The sequence below is a fragment of the Podarcis gaigeae genome (assembly GCF_964106915.1).
Source record: "Podarcis gaigeae genome assembly, chromosome: 7".
NCBI classification, from domain to species: domain Eukaryota; kingdom Metazoa; phylum Chordata; class Lepidosauria; order Squamata; family Lacertidae; genus Podarcis; species Podarcis gaigeae.
Genome location: NC_139683.1, coordinates 60703396 through 60726862, shown reverse-complemented (window position 1 = coordinate 60726862; position 23467 = coordinate 60703396). Strand labels below are relative to the sequence as shown.

At 41.2% G+C, this 23467-nt stretch overlaps 1 protein-coding gene across 3 annotated transcripts in view; it reads right to left on the bottom strand.

Moving 5' to 3' along the window:
• Nucleotides 1–23467, bottom strand: part of JARID2 (jumonji and AT-rich interaction domain containing 2) — a 184673-nt gene that overhangs the window by 48754 nt on the left and 112452 nt on the right. For all 3 annotated transcript variants that reach the window (XR_014566286.1, XM_083747150.1, XM_083747149.1), the window contains exons 3-4: nt 22569–22710; nt 2079–2248 (exon numbers count right to left, since the gene is read on the bottom strand). Coding sequence is in view for 2 of the 3 variants with exons in the window: in XM_083747150.1 (XP_083603276.1) it covers nt 2079–2248; nt 22569–22710 (312 nt within the window). In the remaining variant the exon portion in view is untranslated. The remainder of the gene's footprint in view (nt 1–2078; nt 2249–22568; nt 22711–23467) is intronic.

Genomic DNA, 23467 nt, shown 5'->3' with positions numbered 1-23467 from the left:
CCCCCCTTAAGGCTCAGCAGGAATTTATTAAATTTATTATTTGCGGAGCCCCCGCGGGCCAAGGCAGCCGAAGCCCCCTCCCCTCGGGCGCCTCCCCGCCCCCTCCTCTCCTTGGGCTGTAGGTGGAGCCCGCGCTCCGAGGCGCTCCAGATCCGGGCTTGGCGAGCGCCTCTCCTCCCCCTGGCCTGGTCCGGGGGCTTCCAGCCGCGCTCCGTCCTCGCCCGACCCCCCCCCCCCGTGGCTGAGACTTGCGCTGAGAGCCGGAGCCAGTGGGAGACCCTCGCCCGCCGGGGGACCTTCGCCGCCCGCCGGCTTCCTCGCGGCGAGGCCCCTCGGAGCTCTCCTCCCTCCCAGTCGGCAGAAGCAGCCGCCGCCTGTGGCTGGGCCGAGGGGATGGCGGCGGCGGCGGGGTGCGGAGGCTGCCCGTGCCCGGCCAGGCATTGGTGGCGGCGGCAGCGCTGCTGCAGCGGCTGCTCCTCCTGCAAGCAGTGAGTGGAGCGCAGCCGCAGTGGCGGCGGCAGGGGGCACGCGCGCGCTAGGGCACAAGGCTGGCGGTGGCGGCGGGGAGCCCGGCGGAGGAAGGAACTTGTCCCTTCCCTCTGGACTCGCGCCCCCCCAGATGTTGCGCCCGGTGCGGCCGGCACCCCTGGCACCCCCCACGCTACGCCACTGCTCCTAGCAAAATGTCTTGATCAACTATGTAGTAGGAAAGACTATGAGATGGATTTTAGACTTAGTCATGCTTCAAGTAGACCCACTGAAATCATGGAACATAAATGACTAACTAAAGTCTGGATCCAACCCTATAGCTATAGGGCATGTTTATGCTTACAGTGGTACCTCAGGTTACATACGCTTCAGGTTACATACGCTTCAGGTTAAAGAATCCGCTAACCCAGAAATAGTGCTTCAGGTTAAGAACTTTGCTTCAGAATGAGTACAGAAATCGTGCTCCGTGGGCGCGGCGGCAGCAGGAGGCCCCATTAGCTAAAGTGGTGCTTCAGGTTAAGAACAGTTTCAGGTTAAGTACGGACCTCTGGAACGAATTAAGTACTTAACCTGAGGTACCACTGTATTTTGGAGGGTTGTACACTTAGCTAACTAAACTCTGTGTAAAAAAGCAGCTTTAGCAGCAAGAAAATTGTAGGTTTTTATGCTTTAACCCCAACATTTAGATCTTTCTCTGCTCCAACTAAAAAAGTTCCAAATATATATTTGCCCTCAAAAACAGATTTAGAGTCCCCATGGGTTTTTAATCTTTATTTTAAAGATGCCTTTTGGAGGTATCATAATTTAACCTCTGTGCCTCCAATACATGTTGAGAACCTCACACTTGGGATGCAGTCAGTGAAAGATAAATGTGGAACAGGGGCAATCTGTAGCAGGAGGGAAGTTAAAAAACCTCAACCTTGCACATCTTCACTCAAAATTCCTTGAGTGGAATTAGGAAATGCAGCTGTCAGGATTTTTTCCACGGATACGCACATGACATGGAATTCTGTCCTCAGCCATTGGACAGAATTTAGAGGCCTAGAGAAAATTTTGGGCAAAATTCATCAAATTATTTGCAGAAAACATTCTATGAGATAATACGGTGGTACCTCTGGTTGTGAACAGGATCCGTTCCGGAGGCCTGTTCGCAACATGAAAAGCCTGCAGCCTGAAGCGCCGTTATCTGTGCAGGTGCACGGCGTGATTTGGCACTTGTGCACATGCACGAAGCACGATTTAGCACTTCTGCGTATGTGTGAGCAGCGAAACCCGGAAGTAACCCTTTCTGGTACTTCCGGGTCGCCACGGGACGCAACCTGAAAAAAATGTAACATGAAGCAAACGTAACATGAGGTATGACTGTACTGCTTCCAATCAGAAGCAGAGAAGGTGCACTCTGCAGTGAGGAATACGGATTTTCCCCACCTTCTTCCTCTTCCCTGTCCCCAACTTTCCCTTCTTCCAAAATCCTATTTTCGAACACTTTTGGAACTATGTAATGGGGAAGAAATGAGTACCTGAAGTGTAAATCTTAAAAGTTCATTTTTCCCCCTACATTGGTATGCTGGGATAGGGGACACACTTACCTCGAAGGCAGAGAAATGTAAGGAAATCTTCTGTCTTGGGCTTCCTTTTGGAGAGGTCAGAAATCTGTGTAGCTGGAGGGGGCAATAATGGCTCCACTATCTTTATTGGAGTTGTGCTGGGACTGTTTGGCTGAGACTGAGCAAACTTTCTTTGTGCTTGCAGCCTTGGCCTAAGAAAAACAGAGGAAAACAAATGCAATTAGGAAGGAAAGACAGCTGAAGAGAAGCAAAAATTAAGTCAATGTGAAAGGCAAGATTTTAAGCTAATGCCAATATAGCTGTCTCATAAACATGCCAACTCTGTATATTTTTGAGCACTGTAATTGGTTATAAATCTCACAGAAATATCAGGTTGCTTTAAAGAAAAAAACCCCCCTGTAAAACAGCTTCTACAATAACCAAGGGAGGTTTCATTAGGAGAAGGAGAATTAAAACTGCAAATAAACAGCAATTTTTAATACTTTGTGAATATCACACCCATTTTTATATGGAGAAGATATAAAACTCATAATTTTTTAATGCTTGGAAACAAATGAAAAAAGTCAGAAAGATGAGAACTATTAGGCAAAAGCAGAACACATGCAATAGTTATATATCTTTAAAAAGTAAACTTTCTTTAGATGATGATGATGATGATAATAATAATAATAATAATAATAATAATAATAATAATAATAATAATAATATGGCATGGGCTTTTCCATTTTTTTTAGCAATAGCAGCACTGCCTTTCACTGAATAGGAAACTGATTCATAAACTCCTTTGAGAGCCCCTTCAATTTTTTTCTTTGTACTCTGAGACAATGGGCACGTACAAAATTCATGAGCTGCACATTATATTTGCACTGTGAACATATGCTCTTTTAGGCTCTTGTCCCTTTCAAATACACATGAGCAGCAATAAGAAGAAGAAGAAAATCACACCTCTCTTAACAAGACAAGCTGCTCAAAGCACATGGTTGTATCTTCTATAATTCCATGTGGCTGCATTCTGTGAAAGTGTGGCATCATCTGAAATGCAGAGACCACTCTGGAAGGGCATACAACATGGTTTCTTTCCATACCACATCATTCAGGCATACTGAATGCACTGCCTATTTGAACATTACCAGAGCAGCAAGGATATGGCCACATAGAAGCAGCAACTATGTCACTCAAGTAATGCAAGAACTGTTCCTATCTATGACAGTGACACAGAACCTTCACAGTGGGGCAATCTTGTTAAGTTCCCAGGAAGACAGTTCATTAATGATGGATAAATATTGCCATGCATTTGAACTGATCCAGAATATGAATAATTAGATCCTGGTAGAAACACAGGTAATTTGGCGATGTCCTCTGTGCCACCTTTGGCCCACAGAAGACCTTCCTTCAAACTAGATTCCCTTTGCAGCTCACCCAATTCAATTGGATTATGTGTCCCTGCTTTGCTACAGGATGACTGCAGAGTCCACGCTCCTCAACTAGCTAACACTTTTGGTTTTGTAAGAGTTGCGGCATCTCTGAAACCAATGCCAAGTTCTTGTCATTTCAACAGCCGAAAATGAACGCTCTGCTGGTTTCTCGCCAAGCTGCTGTCATTTGCATAAACACTCCCAGATTGTCCCTTCATACACCCTTAGTGAGAATTAACACATGCTTATTCACATTTTTCCCCTTCCCATAATACTACATTTTATATCAAGCATCAACCACAGTTCTCCACAGCATAACCAATTTTCTCACAAGTACACATGCAAGGTTCCCCTGGCACAGGAGGATAAAGGCCAGGAGGGTAGGGGGACAGAAAGGGTGGGGGAAATGAAAGGTTCTTAGGGCACAAAATATGCCCTAGCTGTTTCCCATTTAAGACATAATGTTTTGTGTTCCCTTCCCACAAACATCTGGAGATTAAGCAGATGATGAATCTGGGAAGGTTATGGTTTGTGCTTTTGGTTTTGTGCTAGAGAGACCTAAGAATAACAGAGGTAAAACATTGGCTATTGAGAAAGGGAAGGGCAAAAGCTTCAATCCTACCAGGAATTACAGCACAATCAGAGCTCAACCCTGCCAGCATAAAGAATGTGCCACGGTGATGGAGCCAGAGAGGTCTGGGTACAGGGCAAAGCAAATGGGCAATGTCAGGACTAGTCAAACTTCAAGCAAGAGGGTGTTCCATGATCAGGGCACCACCACGGAGAAGGCCTGATCTTATGTCACCACCTGATTAATTTCCCCTTAAGGATCAGAACAGGCTGGTACAGGGAGAGGTATTCCTTCATTTGTACCCTCCTTTCCTCATAAGAAGCCCAAGGGGGCTGCAAACATAAAATTGAAAGTATCAATTACAAAAACATTAACACTCTAAAAAGGAAAACAGCAGCAGAAAAACGTCTCCACCTCCAAATAAGCCTATGAAAACAAATACAATGAAACAGCCATCTAAAAACAAAAGCCCGCTGAAAAGTTTTTATTAGCTTCTAAGGTAAAGGTAAAGGGACCCCTAACCAGTTGCAGACGACTCTGGGGTTGCGGTGCTCATCTCGCTTTATTGGCCGAGGGAACCAGCGTACAGCTTCCAGGTCATGTGGCCAGCATGACTAAGCCGCTTCTGGCAAACCAGGAGTGCACGGAAACGCTGTTTACCTTTCTGCCGGAGTGGTACCTATTTATCTACTTGCACTTTGACGTGCTTTCGAACTGCTGAGGCAACATTCCTCTGGCAGTTCCAGAACTTAGGCACAGCTACAGAAAAGGCTCCTCATTGGTCCCATCCAAGAATATTTCAGGGAATGCTGGCTGGGAGGCTCATAACGCAGAAAATGGGTCTTCAGATACCTTGGTCCTAAACCAAACCACACCTTTTCCCAAGGCCACACGGCTCACCAGCCCTACTCTGTGCCCACCCCCCTCCGAGGGCTACTGACTTGCTGACATGTATCCTTGAACTAGGATAATACCTCTTGGTTGTCTGTGTGGAGATGTGTGAAGGAGGGTGTACAAATGCTTGACTTTTGTGCCTGGAATGTAGCCTATGTTAAAAGGGTACAAATTACATCTGCTGCTAACCCACATTTTGCCTCTGGAACCACCTACCCACTGGCATGCAGGCCTCCCCTCCCCCCGGGTTGTTTTTGGACTTTGAAGGCCTGTGGACTATCAATAAATTTCTGTTGAAAGCAGCAGGTAGCAATGAAGCAGGAGTATAATAATTTCAGGAGAATTTAATGATTAGGAAAGTATGCAAAAATACAGAAATTAAGAACTCAAAATGGTACTGAAAATAAATTTTAATAATACCTTTTCCAGAGGCACTGAAACAATAACCATCATATAAACAAACCATAATATTTTTTATTATATATGATCAGTAATTATTAAACAATTCCGTTTTTTTAAAAAACTTTATAATGCACAAATCATACCTTTAAACAGTAATCCTACACTTCTACTAAGCGTAATGTAAACCAATTAATCTCATCCAGCACACTAGTTTCTCATCACAGAACCAAAACTCTGAAAAATCCTCATTATAAAATCACCTACATTATAATTATGTATCCCTTTAAATCAATAAATCCTTGGAGAAATGAAAATGGGGCCGTGAAACTATGGAAATAGAAAATCCTTTCCTTAAACATTTGCTTTCTGAATGATTGAGAGACACAGCCTAGTTTATGAAAAGTGTTATGAACATATTAAAAATATAAACCAATGTTTTCAAGAAGTCAGATTCAATGCCAGAGTCAAGATCCTATGCAGACGGAAAATATGGACAGCCTTTGCAACAGTCTGGAATTATCAAGACAATATGATTTAAAATAGATGATCTAATTCAGCCAATATATATTCTGCACAGGAGGTTAGCTTGGATGATTAAAATGGCCTCTTTGGTGGCCTTCGGACTATGAAATTATATCAGGCTGCAGGATCAGCTCTGCTCTCGTACCATGAAGATATTTATAGCGTATAACAACATAAATGGTTTAGTCACTAGTGGGCACCCATTCGCCGGAGTAGCACACAGCTTCTGCTGACTACAGTGCAGAAACTGACCAGCATCCACACCTACATATACACAGGATGAAGAAAGGTGGCAGCCATCTAGCAATGTAGTTCAAAGGGTCAGGACGTAAGTGGTTAGTAATGGAGCTTAGGCAGAGTTTCAATCTCCTAGTAAAGACCCCACTAGCTGCTTTGTCATTTGACAGTTAGGCTATATTGTGTTGTTTCTAAATGTGGCAGTGTGAAAGCTATTTTTCAATTTGGAATGGGTATACTCACAAACATTTAGTACATTTTTACCATTCTCTCCAACCTTGTACCACAGAATAGCTTAAAGCGCAATGGTTACTTGCAATGAACTATAAAAATATTCTAAGAAGTAGCTGAAGAGTCTGCTACCTACTTTCTTTTCATTTCTTCCAGTAATGTTTCCCCTTTATTACCTGATAATACAGACAACTGACAGAAGCAGGGAATCAAAAAAGGCTGTCCGTTGGGGATGGAATAATGATGATTGTCCATAATGGAAAGTAAAGATATTCCTCGTAACACCCTGTAGTCCACGCCTAGTCACTGAAAGCTGAGCCTGGTTCTGTCTGCACAGATCAATCCTGGGTTCCGTTTCTGGGTTGCATTCAGTGCGATAAAACATTCAGAATGTGCTTTTATACTGCTGAATTGTAACTCATGTCAGCCACAAAGGTGATGGCAAAGAGCAGCCTGAACATTTACACAACAAACCACTGATCAACCAAGGTTTTAGCAGAGGCCTGGAGTGCTTTCACTGTGACAGAAATAACAGAACTTGCAAGCTTAATAATATTGTTTAAAGCAGGGGTGATGAACCTGTGGCGCTCCCGGTGCTGTTGGACTCCCAACTCCAATCAGCCTGGCCAGCATAGCCAATGGGTCAGGGATGATGGATGTTGTAATACAACAATACCTGGAAGGCCACAGTTTGCACCCATGGTTGTTGTTGTTTAGTCGTGTCCGACTCTTTGAGACCCCATGGACCAGAGCACGCCAGGTACTCCTGTCTTCCACTGCCTCCCACAGTTTGGTCAAGCTCATGTTGGTAGCTTTGAAAACACTCTCCAACCATCTTGTACTCTGTCGTCTCCTTCTCCTTGTGCCCTCCATCTTTCCCAACATCAGGGTCTTTTCCAGCGAGTCTTCTCTTCTCATGAGGTAGCCAAAGTATTGGAGCCTCAGCTTCAGGATCTTTCCTTCCGGTGAGCACTCAGGGCTGATTTCCTTAAGAATGGAGAGGTTTGCTCTTCTTGCAGTCCATGGGACTCTCAAAAGTCTCCTCCAGCACCATAATTCAAAAGCATCAATTCTTCAGTGATCATCCTTCTTTATGGTCTAGCTCTCACTTCCATATATCACTACTGGGAAAACCATAGCTTTAACTATATGGGGCCTTTGTCAGCAAGGTGATATCTCTGCTTTTTAAAATGCTGTCTAGGTTTGTCATCACTTTTCTCCCAAGAAGCAGGCATCTTTTAATTTCGTGACTGCACCCATGGTAGATGGACACAAATTGCTTAGCCTGATAGAAATACAAGACCTGAAACTTAGTCTGGTAAATGGCACATTGTGAAACATGTGCATGATGGGAGGCAGTAAAAGAGATGGGGGGAAAGCAAGGAGAGAACCTACTGTGAAAAATGACTTTATTGAATTTTGTTTCACTTAATTACTCTAACACCAGTTGAGACACAGCATCAGGTTTCAACTGAAGTACTCACAGTTGTCTGAGAAGCCTGCCCACTTTAAACAGTTTCATCTTAACCTGGGGAAGCTAAATATAACTAAAGTCAGAATTGCTATAGCTATGCTAACCACTATACCACCTCTCTCACCACCAAGGAAATACATCAAGCGAATAGTAAGAGAAGCCATGCAAGTGATGCTGACACAAAACCCCACACATACACTAAGCAGAAGAATAGAAGCATTACCATCCCATCCCACCCACCGTTCCCACTTCCCCTCTTTCCCCCTCTTTTCTTCCCAGCCTAATACTGCATGCAGCACTAATGTCTCACAACAAATGAAACTGATCTGTAGAAAAACACAACTTGAAAAAAGAGACAATGCACATATTTTTGTGAACTAAGAAATCTTTAATAAAGAGAATTGCTATAGCTTTATTATGTTCCCAAAGCATCGCCATGGAAATCTCAACCATTTATTGAGTTAATATGACTGAAACAGTCTTTACTCCCTTTCCCCTTTCCTCCCAAGGTGCACTTCAGCATATGAAAGGGGGACTGCTAAGCCTACAAAAGAGGGGAATTGCTTGGGAGCAGAAACGGACTGACCCTGGCCTATCAGAATGGTCTGCATCTGGAGGCTGATAGAGGCAGATAGTTTCCTGAGGTTTCTTGGGGGTTTTCCATCTGATATGACCTGTGGGCCTGTTGATAGCCTGCTTGACCTCTGGAATTTGGATGTGACCTGGACAATTAACTCAATTACTCTTAAGACATCCTTCGCCTGTCTTGTAGCAAAGGACCCTCTCCTTGATTTTTTGAGGAGCTGGCTGAAAATTAAGCTGGGAGATGGCTAAAGTGCAAATGGCAGAAGACTCAAAGAGAGAGACCTAATTCATTCAAACACAGGTTACAGTCCATCTCGTTGGTGGTGGATGGCAGTGAAGGGTTCATACTTTTCTGCTACAATTATGTCTGCTCAGCATGGGTAGTAGAGCATTTTCAGGAAGGGATATCAGGTGAAATCATATAAGGGCACTAGTCAGGCACTAGGTACAAGTCAACTGTTGTCCTGCTCTTAGCCTACCTATGAGTGGGGCCATGAAATAGAGTCCAAAAATGCCAATGGGTCCAGAATGTGGGAGCTAGACTGTTATCTGGATCTAACATTTTATGGTAATTTTGTGTCAGCTGCGGCTGCCTATCTCTTTGTTTCCATGTTCAATTTGAGGCACTGGCTTTGGTCTTCCAAAGTCTAAATGTTCTGGGCCCAGGTTATCTCAGGAATCACCTCCATCCACCTCTCTTTAAGAACTTGGCTCAGTTTCTGTGACCTACTCATCGATCCGCCAGTAGCAGAGTTTTGCTTGGTACAAAACAAGAAAGAGAAAGCGCAACTCTTGGATTGTGGGAACCAAATTATGAAATTATCTCCCCAGAAAGGTATTTTTGCTCCCAGAGGCAGTTTTGTTTAAGTGGGCATTTTTACCGTAAGTTGAAACCTTGTAAGACTCATTTTATTGCTACTGTCTGTTCGTCGTAGTTTTAAACAGCTGGTATTCCACTGTCATTTTAAATTATTCTGTTCTTAGATGGTTTTTAGTTGGTAGATGTAAACCGCCTTGTGCCTGCTTGCCAGAGAAAGGTGGGATAAAAGAAGGTTTTTTTTAATTTTTATTTATTTATAAATATAAAATAGGTGCATGACCTTCTTGCAAACCCCATTACTAAAAAGCAGAGTTTTTTTAGAGCCAGAACTCAGTTACAGCACATCTCAGGTGGGTGCCATTGTCATTCTTAGAGAATGAAGGAAGTGTTCATGGTGAGTTCCAGCACCTCTTTTTCTAGCAAAACAGCAGGGCTAAAAAGCATAAACAGAAGCACAGACAAACACCAGGGCTGGGTTTCCACAAGAGGATTTCCATCCCTTCTATTATGCCTGCTTTCAATTTCAGCAAGCACAGATAAATCTTGTCATGTATCAGCTCCCCAAAACACAGACATATGAATGTGCACATGCACCCCCCCAAGTCTGCCAGAGATCAACAATAACAGCAATGCTGTATACATTATTACATCCATCCTCTCCAGGGTTGAAAGACTTCCTGTTCAATTAATTCCTTCATTAATTCCTATCCGTTTGAGTAAATTTTCCCTGTCTGCCAACAGGAAGTGATAAAAGTCACAAGGTCAGTTTGCTTCAGGGCAGCTTAACCTCTCCTGAAGGTTACTGTCTGCAGTCTCAGCATACTAGAAACCAGATATCTGCAGCAGCTCATTGGTCCTTTTAATAGGTTCCCACCATCTGGGTCCTAGTTATTTCTTCACATTCCATCAGAAAAGGAAGGCAAAACTGTATGGCAATCATGGTCAAGAAACAAAAGGCTGCAACCCCTGTTAATTTGCCTCTGCAGATTAACAAAGGAACTTAATAAATATGCTTTTCCAAAACATGTATTAAAACCAGAAAAAACCCTAGCACTAGCGGTCATATAGTGTAGTACACAACTGATAAAACAAAAAAGCATAGCAAAGTTAGTCTGCATCATATAAATATAGTTTTAACGGTTATGACTGGCTGTGGTTTCACAGCATGCGAAAGCCAGAACTAGATGTGGCAGCACAATGAGATGGGGATAAGGGCAAATCGGCATTTGAGGGTCTTTATATAGCAGTGGATAGATATGAGAACACATGACTACACAGGAATTACTCAACTTTGCACAAAACAAAAGGACAATCCAGACTAGCAGACATACATTTTGCCATGGCCTGGTAACAGCCTATTACATCACTGTGCAAAGTGCTGTGTTTAGTCCTTCAAAAGCATGCAAACATCTGAATGAATTGTTTCCAGATTCTCTAGACTGTAACCTCAATTGTCATAATTTTGCTTTTCCAAAATAATGGAACATAATACGGAAGACTCTGGAGTATAAAAAATACATTAATCAGTAGGAATGTTCATAATTCCATTTTATCTAAGGGAGTCACAGCAATACCAATAAGAGCATTTGAAGAAATTTTACTTCCCTAAAACTAAACTCTCCTGATAGGAGTGGGAGCTACAATTATTAATTTATTGGCTTTTGAGAGTAACTCCTTTAAAGTAAGCAGTAAAAGGTACTTGGCATCCACAAGGTAATGTTTAACAAAAGGTCAAACAAAATGATTCAAGTCTAATATACCCCAAATCAAAGTATTCTGGTTCCACCAGTTAGAGAATTGCTGTTTGAAACCTAAAGAGCTCAAACAAAAGCAACCACTCTCAGCTACAGGAAGGTAGATTAAATATTAGGAAAGCCTTCCTATACATGTAAGACAATGAAGTAACCTGCCTAACCTCTGGAAATCTCCTTCCTTTAATGTTTCCAAGGAAATGCTGGACAGTTATCTATAGCTTCTAGGAAGAAAGGCAGGATATAAAAGGCAGGATACAAACATACATAAATAAAACTAAATATCTCACGCCAAGCCTCTGCTGCAGCATACACATATTTTAAGAAATTTTATGCTAATGTTTAATCTAAACATTAATCTAAACAATCTAATCTAATGTTTAATCCTAAACATTAATGCCAAATCCACATCCTCAAGGATCCCAAGGGTGAGGGGCAGGATCCCAAAATGTTTTGGGGGCGAACATGCTTACAAGTCTTCCCACTATTGAGAACACTGATCACGGTTTCCTGATAATGGGGAGAACAGTATGTTTACAACCTCCCTTCAGACTTTCTGCTCAGGAGAGGAAGATTGGGATTGAGGGAATAGGGGCATCCTAAGACCCTAAGACCCTGCGGGTGGCGCTGTGGGTTAAACCACAGAGCCTAGGACTTGCCGATCAGAAGGTCGGCAGTTCAAATCCTCGTGACGGGGTGAGCTCCCGTTGCTCAGTCCCTGCTCCTGCCAACCTAGCAGTTCGAAAGCACGTCAAAGTGCAAGTAGATAAATAGGTACCGCTCCGGCAGGAAGGTAAGCAGCATTTCCGGGCGCTGCTCTGGTTCGCCAGAAGCGGCTTAGTCATGCTGGCCAAATGACCCGGAAGCTGTACGCTGGCTCCCTTGGCCAATAAAGCGAGATGAGCGCCGCAACCCCAGAGTCGGTCACGACTGGACCTAATGGTCAGGGTTCCCTTTACCCTTTACCTTTAAGACCCTGATGTTGGGAAAGACTGAGTGCACAAGGAGAAGGAGATGACAGGGGATGAGATGGTTGGACAGTGTTCTCAAAACTACCAACATGAAACTCTGGGAGGCAGTAGAAGACAGGAGAGCTCTAGTCCACGGGGCCACGAAGAGTTAGACACGACTAAACAGCTACAACAATAACAACTTGGAGGGCTGTAGCTTACTTAAATTCTCACCATTCTGAGGAATTGGGAATTATCCACAAACCTGGTGACTTCAGTGCTCATCCCCAACTCCAACTCATTCACGGATGTTCAGACTCACAAAAGTGGCCAAGACAGTGCGGATGCAGTAACTGCAAATGACAGCAGTGACTATGACTGTGCCAAGACCGCACCCCCAATTTGATGAAACACTGAGCTAAGTACACATTTTAGGCACTGCTTTCATAGTGTTGCCATTGAAGGAGAAATTGCACCAGCCAAAATTTGCCATTTTATACAACTATTATAAAGGTGTAAGTAGCTCCATTTCATACTGAATCTCTCATAGCCAATGTCAGTTGATGCAAGCCCATCTCCCTTACTGCCACTGGTTAGCTGTGTTAGTATTCTCAGGGAAATGGGGGAAGAGAAAAAATATTTATCTGAAAGATTCCAATCCTGCAGAAATCAATTCCTGACTATTTTGATAGAATTTTAAACAGGAAGGAATATTACATCTGCTGAGACTCAGCCATTTTTGTTAAACTTTCAAGTAATCATTAAATAGCAGAAACTTTGAATTAAAACGATGGTGTTTGCATTCTAATTCCAGTTTGAAAACTAAATTTCAATGTACAAGTATTCCAACAGTTATTGGCACGGTATAATCCAAAACCTTCAATCTGAGCAACAGTCAGTATCCAACCTCTCATATTAATGCAGATTCAGGAGCAAAATAAATTATGTTCTTAAAAGCCTCTACAGTGTTGGTGCTCAAATGCTTTGGACATACAATAGGCACAAAAACATTACTTGAGTGTTCTTTTATTTTCATGATTCAACTTCAGAATGTTCCCGCCTCTTTTTCAATATGAAAGCAAATGCCAACCATAAAATTGTTTGTCAAAGCAGCTTCTGAACAAACCACGGAAGAATGGCTTCAACAAGCTTTCCTAAAATCCCATCATCAGATCCAATTTGGACTCATTTTGGCAATAAAACCATCTTATTAGTAATAAATGTCTCGCATAAAAGTTTTGCCACTTCAGGAAATTACGCTTCCCATTTACTTGTGCAAACAACTACTCGCAAATAAACTAAGACCATGATTCAAATGCCGTTTTAAAAAAATGTTGACCTTTGTTTAAATATACCTTTTATTCTGATTAAGTGCCATTTTAGTGCTTCCATAGAAAACTCCAGCAGTGACTAAATGCTGGTAAAATATTTATATTTATGCTCCTTCCATTTTATTTACAAAATATGAAGGCACCCTCAAACAGTATTTCCTATAAAGTTACGGAGAAAAAGGCAACAATCCTACATGGAGTAATTCTAGATTTGTACAGACCTGTTATGGTATAATCAAGGTCACAATCTAGAATATCTACTGCATAGTCATAAACTGCTACTTTCCTGTGAAGGATTATTAATATAGAGCATTCTGCATAGAGCAAAACATATGCTATAGCAATGTAACTGGAGAATAATCCAGACTCCTATTCTCATGTGAGGCTAAGCATATTTATGCATGTATATCCTTAAATACTGTAGGGAGAATGCTGAATTGCAGAACTAAGCTACTTTTAAAGGTGAGACTCAAGCCTCCAAGTAAATAGGCAGTGTGGTGCAATGGTCAGAGCGCTCAGCCAGGGAGACCCATGCTAAGTGAAGTTATGCTTCTGAAAGAACAGAAAGGACTCAAAACTATGCTTTTGTGGCTTACAGCTTCTGAATTGGACTCACATATTCAACAGCTCAATCCAATCTCCGAAAATGGACTCAGAAACCTCTTCCTGCCCATTACTATTGGGAGTACAACAATTGTCTTGGACAACACATAAATTAGCAACTCATCTGGATATAACAAAGTAGTCTAAACACTTTCAATTCTCAGGGAGATGCAGCTATGATTAGACTATATAGTTCTTAACAATACTGTAAAACAGGGGTCAGCAACCTTTTCCAGCCATGGGCCAGTCCACCATCTCTCAGACCATATGGTGGGCTGGACTATATTGGGGGGGGGGCGGATGAACGAATTCCTATGCCCCTCAAATAACCCAGAGATGCGTTTTAAATAAAAAGACACATTCTACTCATATAAAAACACGCTGATTCCCGGACCGTCCGCAGGTGGAATTGAGAAGGTGATTGGGCCGCATCCAGCCCACGGGCCTTAGGCTGCCTACTCCTGCTGTGAAATGTTGGACTTTTACAATATTGTAAAAGGACTGCCTCTCCCCATATGAACTGACCCAGACTCTGCAATCATTATCCGAGGCCCTTCTGAGATTGGGCCTTTTCTGCAGTGGCTCCCTGCTTGTGGAATGCCCTCCCCAGGGAGGCGCTTGACGCCTTTGTCACATATCTTTAGGTTAATATGGTATGTATTTTGGGGATTTTAGATTGTAAACTGGCGTGGGATCCTCAGATGAAGGGCGGTATAGAAAGTTTAATAAACAACAACATCATAGTGAGGACAGATGGACACTACAGCTAAAGGTCAAAAGTAGTACTTCTTTGCTAACTATGAGCACTGGTGGAATCTGCAAACATATTAGAAAACGATGTGAAAATGCATTTTTAAAAATGTTTTGAAAAAAATATTGAATTTGCCATAGCTCACCATTGCCATCTAGTGTCACATTTGTATAGTGCACTTTCCAACACACTTAAAACATTTAATTTGCAGCTGTATGGCCGAGTCCACTGTAGACATCTACAAGTAAAGTGAGACTGATGAAAAGAACTGCAGACTTTGAAGACAAAAAAACAGGAGTGGAGGCTCCCTGCCAAGCTGACTCAGCTAATGAGAGTATGAAGTATTACACTCTGCTTTCAGCGCTTAATTTGTAAACAGAGATGTCTGGGAGTTGTTATTCATGACCCAGAAATGTGGAGGACGGCACATTTCTGAGGGAATGGTGCTGTTGCTTAAAGGCACTCCTGATCTTCCGCTTCTTTACAGATGTGGAGAAAACATTTAGTAGTGCATGAAGGTACCACCTCCTGAAACACATCAGATATCCAACACTGGCAAGTTTGAGTCCAAATGTGGCTGCTACTCTGCTCTCTTTTTCTGTCATGCTGTGATTTGGACCCTGTAATTTAGCTGCATATGGGTACTACAGATGGTCTGACCTTTGGGTGCAGAAGCACAGTGTTGGACTGAAATGCTCTTTTCATACATGATTAAGTGAGGGCTACACAACTAAGCTGGAGAAGGAACTGGCAAACCACTCCAGTATTTTGCCAAGAAAATTCGATGGACATAAAAAGGAGAAGCTCTGAGAAGAAAGTGAGAGTTTCCAAGGCATGCTCTGGTTCATGGGGTCACAGAGAGTCAAACACGACTAAGACGACTAAACAACAACACACAACTAAGTTGTATCCTACCGAGCTGCAGATGTGGGCAACCAGCCATTCAGTGCAGTATGCTAGGTGCTTCAACATTCCCCACCCCAGCTTTGCAGTCCTGGTCAGGCTTCCAAACTAGAGACCCATCAAGCTCCTGGTGGGCTGCTGTATGCAACCTTCACATTGCGTTCAGCTCAACAACTCACAACTGTGTAGCACTAGTGTTTGTCATTATGCAATCTGTTTAGCCATGGAAGAGTTATTCACTTAGGGCAGAGATGGGGAACGTTTAGCTCTGCAGATGTTGTTGGACTACGTCTCTCATCATTCCTGACCACTGGCCATGCAGGGTGAGGAAGATGGGACTTTGAGTCCAACAACATCTGGAGGACCACAGGTTCCCCATCCCTAACTTAGGGATTCATTGTTCATGGTAAGAAGGGCACCAACTGTTAAATATAATGATATGCTGGATCCTGGTCCTTGACAATCTCTTATCATTTATTTATTTAAGATTAAATGGTTTGCTACAAGATTTTTAGAGATCTCAACCTAATCTAATATTCACATACCACAAATATTTCTCAGGTATGATTTACCCATGCTCTTACTTTAAGGCATAGCTTTTATTTTATTAAAAGATTTCAAATAAACAAATAAGCTTGGGCCTGTCTTGAAGATGTGTGCTTTTAGTTTTAGCTGCTTTTATTTTTAGTAATTCATGTAACGTTGCTGGAAAATGCTTTATTGCTGTTTTTAATCAGTAGCACATTTCTAATTGATATGCAAATATTAAATGCATTTTAAAAGTGCTAATATAGTTTCCAGGGGGAGGGGGAGGGGGATGGAGAGGGAGGGAGAGAGAGAGAGAGAGAGAGAGAGAGAGAGAGAGAGAGAGAAAGAGAGAGAGAGAGAGAGAGAGAGAGAGAGAGAGAGAGAGAGAGTTTTGTTGGCTGGAATGAAACAGGAAAGTACTGTACTTTGAGGAGAAGAATTCAGTACAGTGCCTAAATGGCCCCATTTCTGCATGGAGTTTCCATCTTTTGATGGGAAAAATTATTATGAATTACTGTCTAGTAATTCAGTAATAATGCCCCAGGCATGTTAAAACCAATTAAATCTAAGTTTTAAATTTAAGTGACTCCTAATGAAAATGTGATCAACTGTACATCCTTCCTCCCCCCAAAAAAACACAAACGGAGAGAGGGGGTGATTTTCAACATTACACGAGATATTTTATGTAGCCTTATCCACCCTACAAACCAAATGAATGAAGGCCTATTATTTACACACTTGGTTGAATATAATTTGCTACACTCCTGGTCAACAATGCCAGACAAACACTTATAAAGGATTAAACCACTTTATAGCTCATGCTGTAGGTATTCAAAGTGCTGAAGTGAGCGTTCTTTGTTCAACTACAAAGACAAATTGTCCTCGAGGAAGACTCCTAATCATTATTTTGACTGTAGAGAAGTCTTTTGAGTTTGAATATTTTCTAAGCACCATACCTGCACAGCTGAAGACTGACATTTGAAGATTTGATAGAACAATCCCTCGGTTGTATATGTAATCCCTACAGGGTTTATGGTGAGGTTTAACAGCTCATAAAGTACTTTGATATCCGGAAAATAAAGATGTTCTACTGGTGGACAACATTAAGCTGCAAGGAAATGAAGGAAACCAAACTCCCAGGAATGGCCTGCCTCCATCATTGCACCTGACTAAGCCATTCACCCACTGCTAGTAGTAATTTCTTCTGGGCAAGCTGCCACAGGATAAATAGAAGATGTGAGGGAGGCGCTGAAAATATTATTAGCACTTATCTACAGGACTGTCCTGTGTCCATATTATGTTACAGGCCTGCTTCATAGCATTTAGATATTCCCAAATCAGCCTACATCAGTGGTGTCCAAACTTTTTTCAAGAGGGCCAGATTTGATGAAGTGAAGGGCCGTGAGGGCCGACCAAAGTTGTTGACCTTTTTTAAAGACTGAAGTTGTTGAGCTTTTTTAATGATTTTACCCCAGGAAATAAACTGCCACAAGAGCCAGATTAAACCGACCGGTGGGCCAGATTAGGCCCCCAAAATGGAGTTTGGACATGCCTGGCCTACATCAACAAAATGGAACTATATTTTCCTCCAATATTTTGCCACCGATCAGAGGTGCTACTGTGCAGGGATGATCATTACCGCCATGCAAGAGCCACCTGGAATGGTTTGCTGACCAGAGAGGTCACTTAAAATAACATTTGTTTTCTACTTGGGAACAGAGCAGGACTTGTGAATCAGGAGACCATCTTTTAACCGGATGAAGTCTGATATTGAAATACCAAATGGCTGAAAGCAGTCCTCTAAATGCCTGCCCCATGATCGAATGAAGGTCCTTCTGAGACAGGGACAAGCTCTGCTCTGATGTTCCTGCTCTTTCTGGTGGACCAGGAACTAATTCCTGTGTACTGACCTCTCCTAGAAGAGAGCAAGTGGAGTGAAACCTTTATACCACCCAACAAAGCTTTTGGTGCAGGAATCCAATTTCCCTTGAAACACCGATTCAAACAACTAAACACCTGCCCTGTAAAATGAGTAGCTATCCAAAAACTCATTAAGTGCTGTGTGTCAGTCTAACATAGAAGGCAAATAAAACGCTTAATATTTCCAATGCCCAGAACATAATTTTCTTAAGAATTATTACTGTTTGGGCACAGCTTTTCAAAAAGCTCAAAAAGCACATCACATACATAGTTATCCTTACAACAATCCTGTAAGACAGTCCACTATTTTCATCCCAGACTAATGCTGCTGACATTATTTTTCACTCCTGGATGTTAGCATGCAATGCATATGCAACTTACAATCTCCTGAGCAGACATGGATGTAACTATTTCCAGCATAACTATTCTCTTCAGGGGATTGGTTTGTAGGAGAAGTCCTATGGAGTAGCACTGAAGTATATGAAATAGCCTCCAGCGGCTGAAGTTAGGTGCCAATTTAATTAGGAGCAAGATTCTATCGTCTCCCAAGCCTGATTTACTACTCAACAAGGACCTCAAAGGTCTTTGCTTCATTATCTGCACAAAGCTTATGATTTGTTCCAGTGTGCATAGCAACAAGACATACAGCACATGTGGCATTAGTAGAAAACCAAAACCAATGCATATGCTAGTTATGGGAGTGAGAGAATCATTGATAGCCTAAGTTTGGCATGCTCTTGATTAAATGCATATTTCAACTGGCAGCACGCCATCCAGCCTTGCTTCAGAGATGAACAGGAAAATTTTAACCACTAGGGGGCAAAACTTCCTAAAATGTAGATAAATATAAAATACAGGCAATCTTGAGAATAACATTACAAAATCTATATACAGGCACACCTCAGAGATACTGCGGGTTCGTTTCCAGACCAACTCAATAAAGCGAATGTCACAAGAAAACAAGTCACACAATTTTTTTGTTTTGTTTCCCATATAAAAGTTATGTTTACACTATACTGTAGGTCTATTAAGCCAGGCCCCACTGGCTGCAGGGGTGGGAAGGGGAAAGCTAGCCAGCTTCAATCCTGTGGCCGGAAGATGGGCAGAGGTGGCGGGGGGACGGGGTTGCCTTCTCCTGGAAGGTTGCCTTCTCCTGCAGCTGCACCCGGGTCCTTGTAAGAAGCAATATCTGCGAAGCGCAATAAAGCAAAGGGCAATAAAACAAAATATGCCCATACCATATTTTTGGATGCACACAAATGTACCAAAGGGGGGGGGGGGTCACTCATGACATTTGAGAAGGAAGGGAAGATATTCAAAAGCAAAATCGTATATACTTGATGAGAAATGCCACTGGTGTGTAAAAAAAAAAAGGGGGGGGGTTGAAGCAGGATTTCCAGAGTGTTTTAGGCACATTCCCTTGTTCACTATCTCAGTACAGTGTACAGGTTCTGAACCCATTAGAGATTAAAAGTGAGATGGTCAGGTTTTGCTTTATTTGGGGCCCTGCTGTTTTTTAAAACAGCAGCAAACACAAATCAACTATGTAAAAGGGCTTCTGAAATACCGTGCAACTGAATATATGAAGCTTTATAACCAAACAATTTAAAAGCAAATACTTAGATGAATAAAAAATAAACTTCATAATAATGTTTATATGTGATAGACACTCATGTATAACAGATACCACACCTGTTTCGACCAAACATTGGCCTTCTTCAGTGGTGCAATGGAATCAAGCACAAATTATCATATACACATATGGACAAAATAAACCAAGACTCTCATAATGTGCCAAATAATACAACAAGGAAAAGTGGTGTGACCACAGAAAAACTATACCCATGCAGAAGGCAAGATTGAGCAGCACTAAAAATCTTTACATAATACCCAATCTAAATTCAAAAGAACACTTAAAGACACAAATTCAGTCTATTTCGTTTAAATGTGTTTGGCATTTGTTATGAATAGGTGTTTATTATATATAAACATTTATTTATCTATTTTTTAATGTTTTTGGTTTTGGTATTTTGTGGTTATAACATTCGATATATTCAGTTGCACATGAGTTGAGAAATCTTTCCCAACTTATCTGATGCTGATTTGGTTTTTGAGGTTGTTATATATATCAATCCTGTTTTCCAAACAGCAGTTTTGGGCCTGGAAAAGCATTTTGCCACACTGCTAATTCCCTTCTTAAGAACTCAAGCACTAGCAACAAAAAATGGGTTTCCCTAGTAGCAAGGGCTCTGTTAATAAAGAACCACTTACACAACAGAACTGGAGATATAATATTGGCTGTTGGTAAAATTGCTTTGTTTACTATCTAGTCTGATGAAGGGGTCTGGAGAACTCAAAGGTTTGCACACCATTTTGTAATATTTAGTTGGCCTAAAAGGGAACTGCACAAATGTGGTTTTCTTTTTCTTATGGGCCAATACAGCAACCTTGACTTTCTGTGTGAGTTAACAACTATTTATCTTAACAACTGATAGCACCAACAAGCCTCAGGGAAAGTGAACTGCTGAATGGAAATGCAGAAAGAATTGACTAAAAAGGAAATGGTATGGGAATGAGTAAATAAGCTTGGAAGGTATATTTTACCATTTTAGATAATTTTTTTTATTTTAGATGTATCTGGTGTTTTAATGTATCAAGCCTCTTTTGTGTGTTTAAATGCTTTGTAGCATCATGTTTGGTAATTTCTATCTCTGTCATACACACTCACATGCGTGCATGCACACACCCTACTATACACAACTACAAGTGTATTTGGGTTCCTACAGCTAGAGAAATGAATGAAATGTACCATATCTGAGAAGCGAATGGAATATAAAGAATTTGAGGTTTCTATTTTACCTAAGTAGTGGGACAACGTTTTAGCTTCTGTAACAAATATGTCATTAGATTATAAAATATGTTTTATACAATAATAATAATTAGAATTTATTGGACTCTGCTATGTTTGTACAGAAAGGGACTGTCTATGACAACATGTTGCTGGAGATGTAATAAGGAAAATGCTTCTTTGAAACTTACGTTTATGAAATGTTTGATGCTTACAAATTTTGGGGGGAAAGTACCAGGATACATAAATACTACTTTGGGGGGAAATTTAATTTTTTTCAGATGGTAATATTATGTTAAACTATATACCGACTATATTGGGTTTGACAATGTGTCAGCATAGATCGACACTTTGCGCCTTTACTTCTGCCAAAAGACTTGATATTGATTCATTGGAAAGATAATACCATGGCCCCCTTCAATCAATGGATAGAAAGCATGACCACTCCTGCACCATACGAACGGATTGCTTTTAGATGCAGATTGTGTATGGATAAATAAAAGGATATTTGGATTCCATTTATAAAAAGTATGTCTTGTTAATAATGTCACATTTGTTGGAATAATTGTATTACTTATACACCCATAACGTATCACCATTTCAAGTATTTTGTTTTCTTTCTTTCATTCATTTCTTTCCTCACTGAAAAGGTTAAATAAAATATAAATATTAAAAAAGAAGAACAGACCTAGTCTTAAGAAACTGAATGAGGGCAATATGGAAAACCTAAGAAAATCCTTCAGAAAATTCTTTGTGTTTTCAAGTAATCTTGCTTTAAGGCTGCAGCATAGCTTTTACTTACTTTCTTTTTAAAAGTAATTCATCTCTTCCCAGTCATGCAATTTAATACAAGAAACAAAATCCTCATAACCCACTCCACACTTTCGGCATATTTTCTACAAGAAATTGGTGGGGAAAGGTGCTCCATTTTAGTTCACATTGTTGAAAGGATAGGGAGTGGTTCAGACTCCAGTGTAATGAGAGTCAACAGGGATTTCTTTACAGACTTCTATGAGACAGGAGCAAAATCGTTACACTATTATATCAGAGTAGCCCCCCTACTGACAATAACCAGCATCTCTATAATGAGCCCCCAGAATACAGGCATCACTTTCTGATTATCTATGCCTTTTAAACTATTGTCCTTTGGCTCCATTCCATGTAAATCAAACGTGTTGACACTAACGGTTCTCTCTCGTGAAATTACATTATTTGTATGTAAACTATACAGTGACAAGGACAATTACCTTTACAGATCTGAATAAATAGTATGACTGAATGTTTCGTTTAACCAATCAACCGCTGCAAAAATGAAACCTAACCACAGAAAGCCTTACAAGGGGCAATTGCTTCAAATGGATCTTAAGCTGATGAGATCAGGACATGGGGACTGTTTTCACAACCGTATGAAATGTAAGATGCATCCTTTGTAAAAAAGAAAGGGAAAGAAGATAATAAAGAAACATACAACAATGTTAACAACCCGAGTCCTCTTTGGTCTTGATCTTGTCTGTTTTCACAACAACTCTTTCAGACAGATCCCTTTTTTATGTCTGAGAAAGCAAGGTTGTGAGGTTAATGAGTTTCTCAAGGCCATGCAATGAGACTATGGCTAAGCAGGGATTTGAACCAACTTCTGACAAGTCTACATCCTTACATATAGCATCCACCGCACTACACTGGCATACTAAGATACTTTAGCATGAACTGCACCTTTTTTCAGACTTCATTTATCAGACTATATTCTGCTATATTGGAATTTAAGAGAATCTTACCTTTTCCTTGATGGTCCTTCTTCAAAATCTGAAGAACCAATATCGTTGCTAGTTGAGGACACTTGCGACGCATCGTCCTTCTCGTTCTCTAGGTGCTCAGACCCAGGTCGTAATCCTTTAGACTGGCCATTACTAAGCAGTCCTGTAATTAAGAAGGACAAAATGGATTAACTATGAACAACAATACTGTAAACAAAATGAACCAGGTTACTGCATATCCAAGGTGCTGAGGAACCAAATGACCTTAAACCATTTAGCAGCCGGGCGGGGGGGGGAGGGAGGCGCTCATATTTATGTTGATGCAGAACTTAAGATAAGGAAGTTTTAACCTTTTGTCTATTTTTGTACTGAAAAGAGTGTAGAGTTAAAGTACCGCAGGCTTCTCTGGTACTATATTGGGAGCTAAAGCTGTTAAAGACCCTATATGGCATTTCTTAATTATTGTCCCCCTGCATTAATTCTTAATAAAAGTTCATATTTTACAATACATTGAAGTCATTGTGAAATACATCTCTGGGTTTTATAGTGGGACTTAGTTGGATCTATTTAGGGTTAAAGACACAATTAAGTTTTATAGATCAAGTATCACATGGATTTTAAATTGTCCTGTCTCTCTCCCTCTCTGTTTTAACTAGTCCTTAAATAATAGGCTATTAAAAATAAATGAGGCCAGGGCATAAAACAAACCAGCTGGGTAGCAACCTTAACCATGGCATGAACAAAAGATTGTGCTCTCACGCAGAAGTAACAGTGTAAGATTTGACTCTGGACTTAGTGAATAGCAGTTAAATAACAGTTTGCTAAGTCACATTAAAACCATTAAACATTTATGGGCATATTAAACTTGTGGCAGAGACTGCACCAAAGATCTTTTTAAAAAACAACCACCACCACCAGTC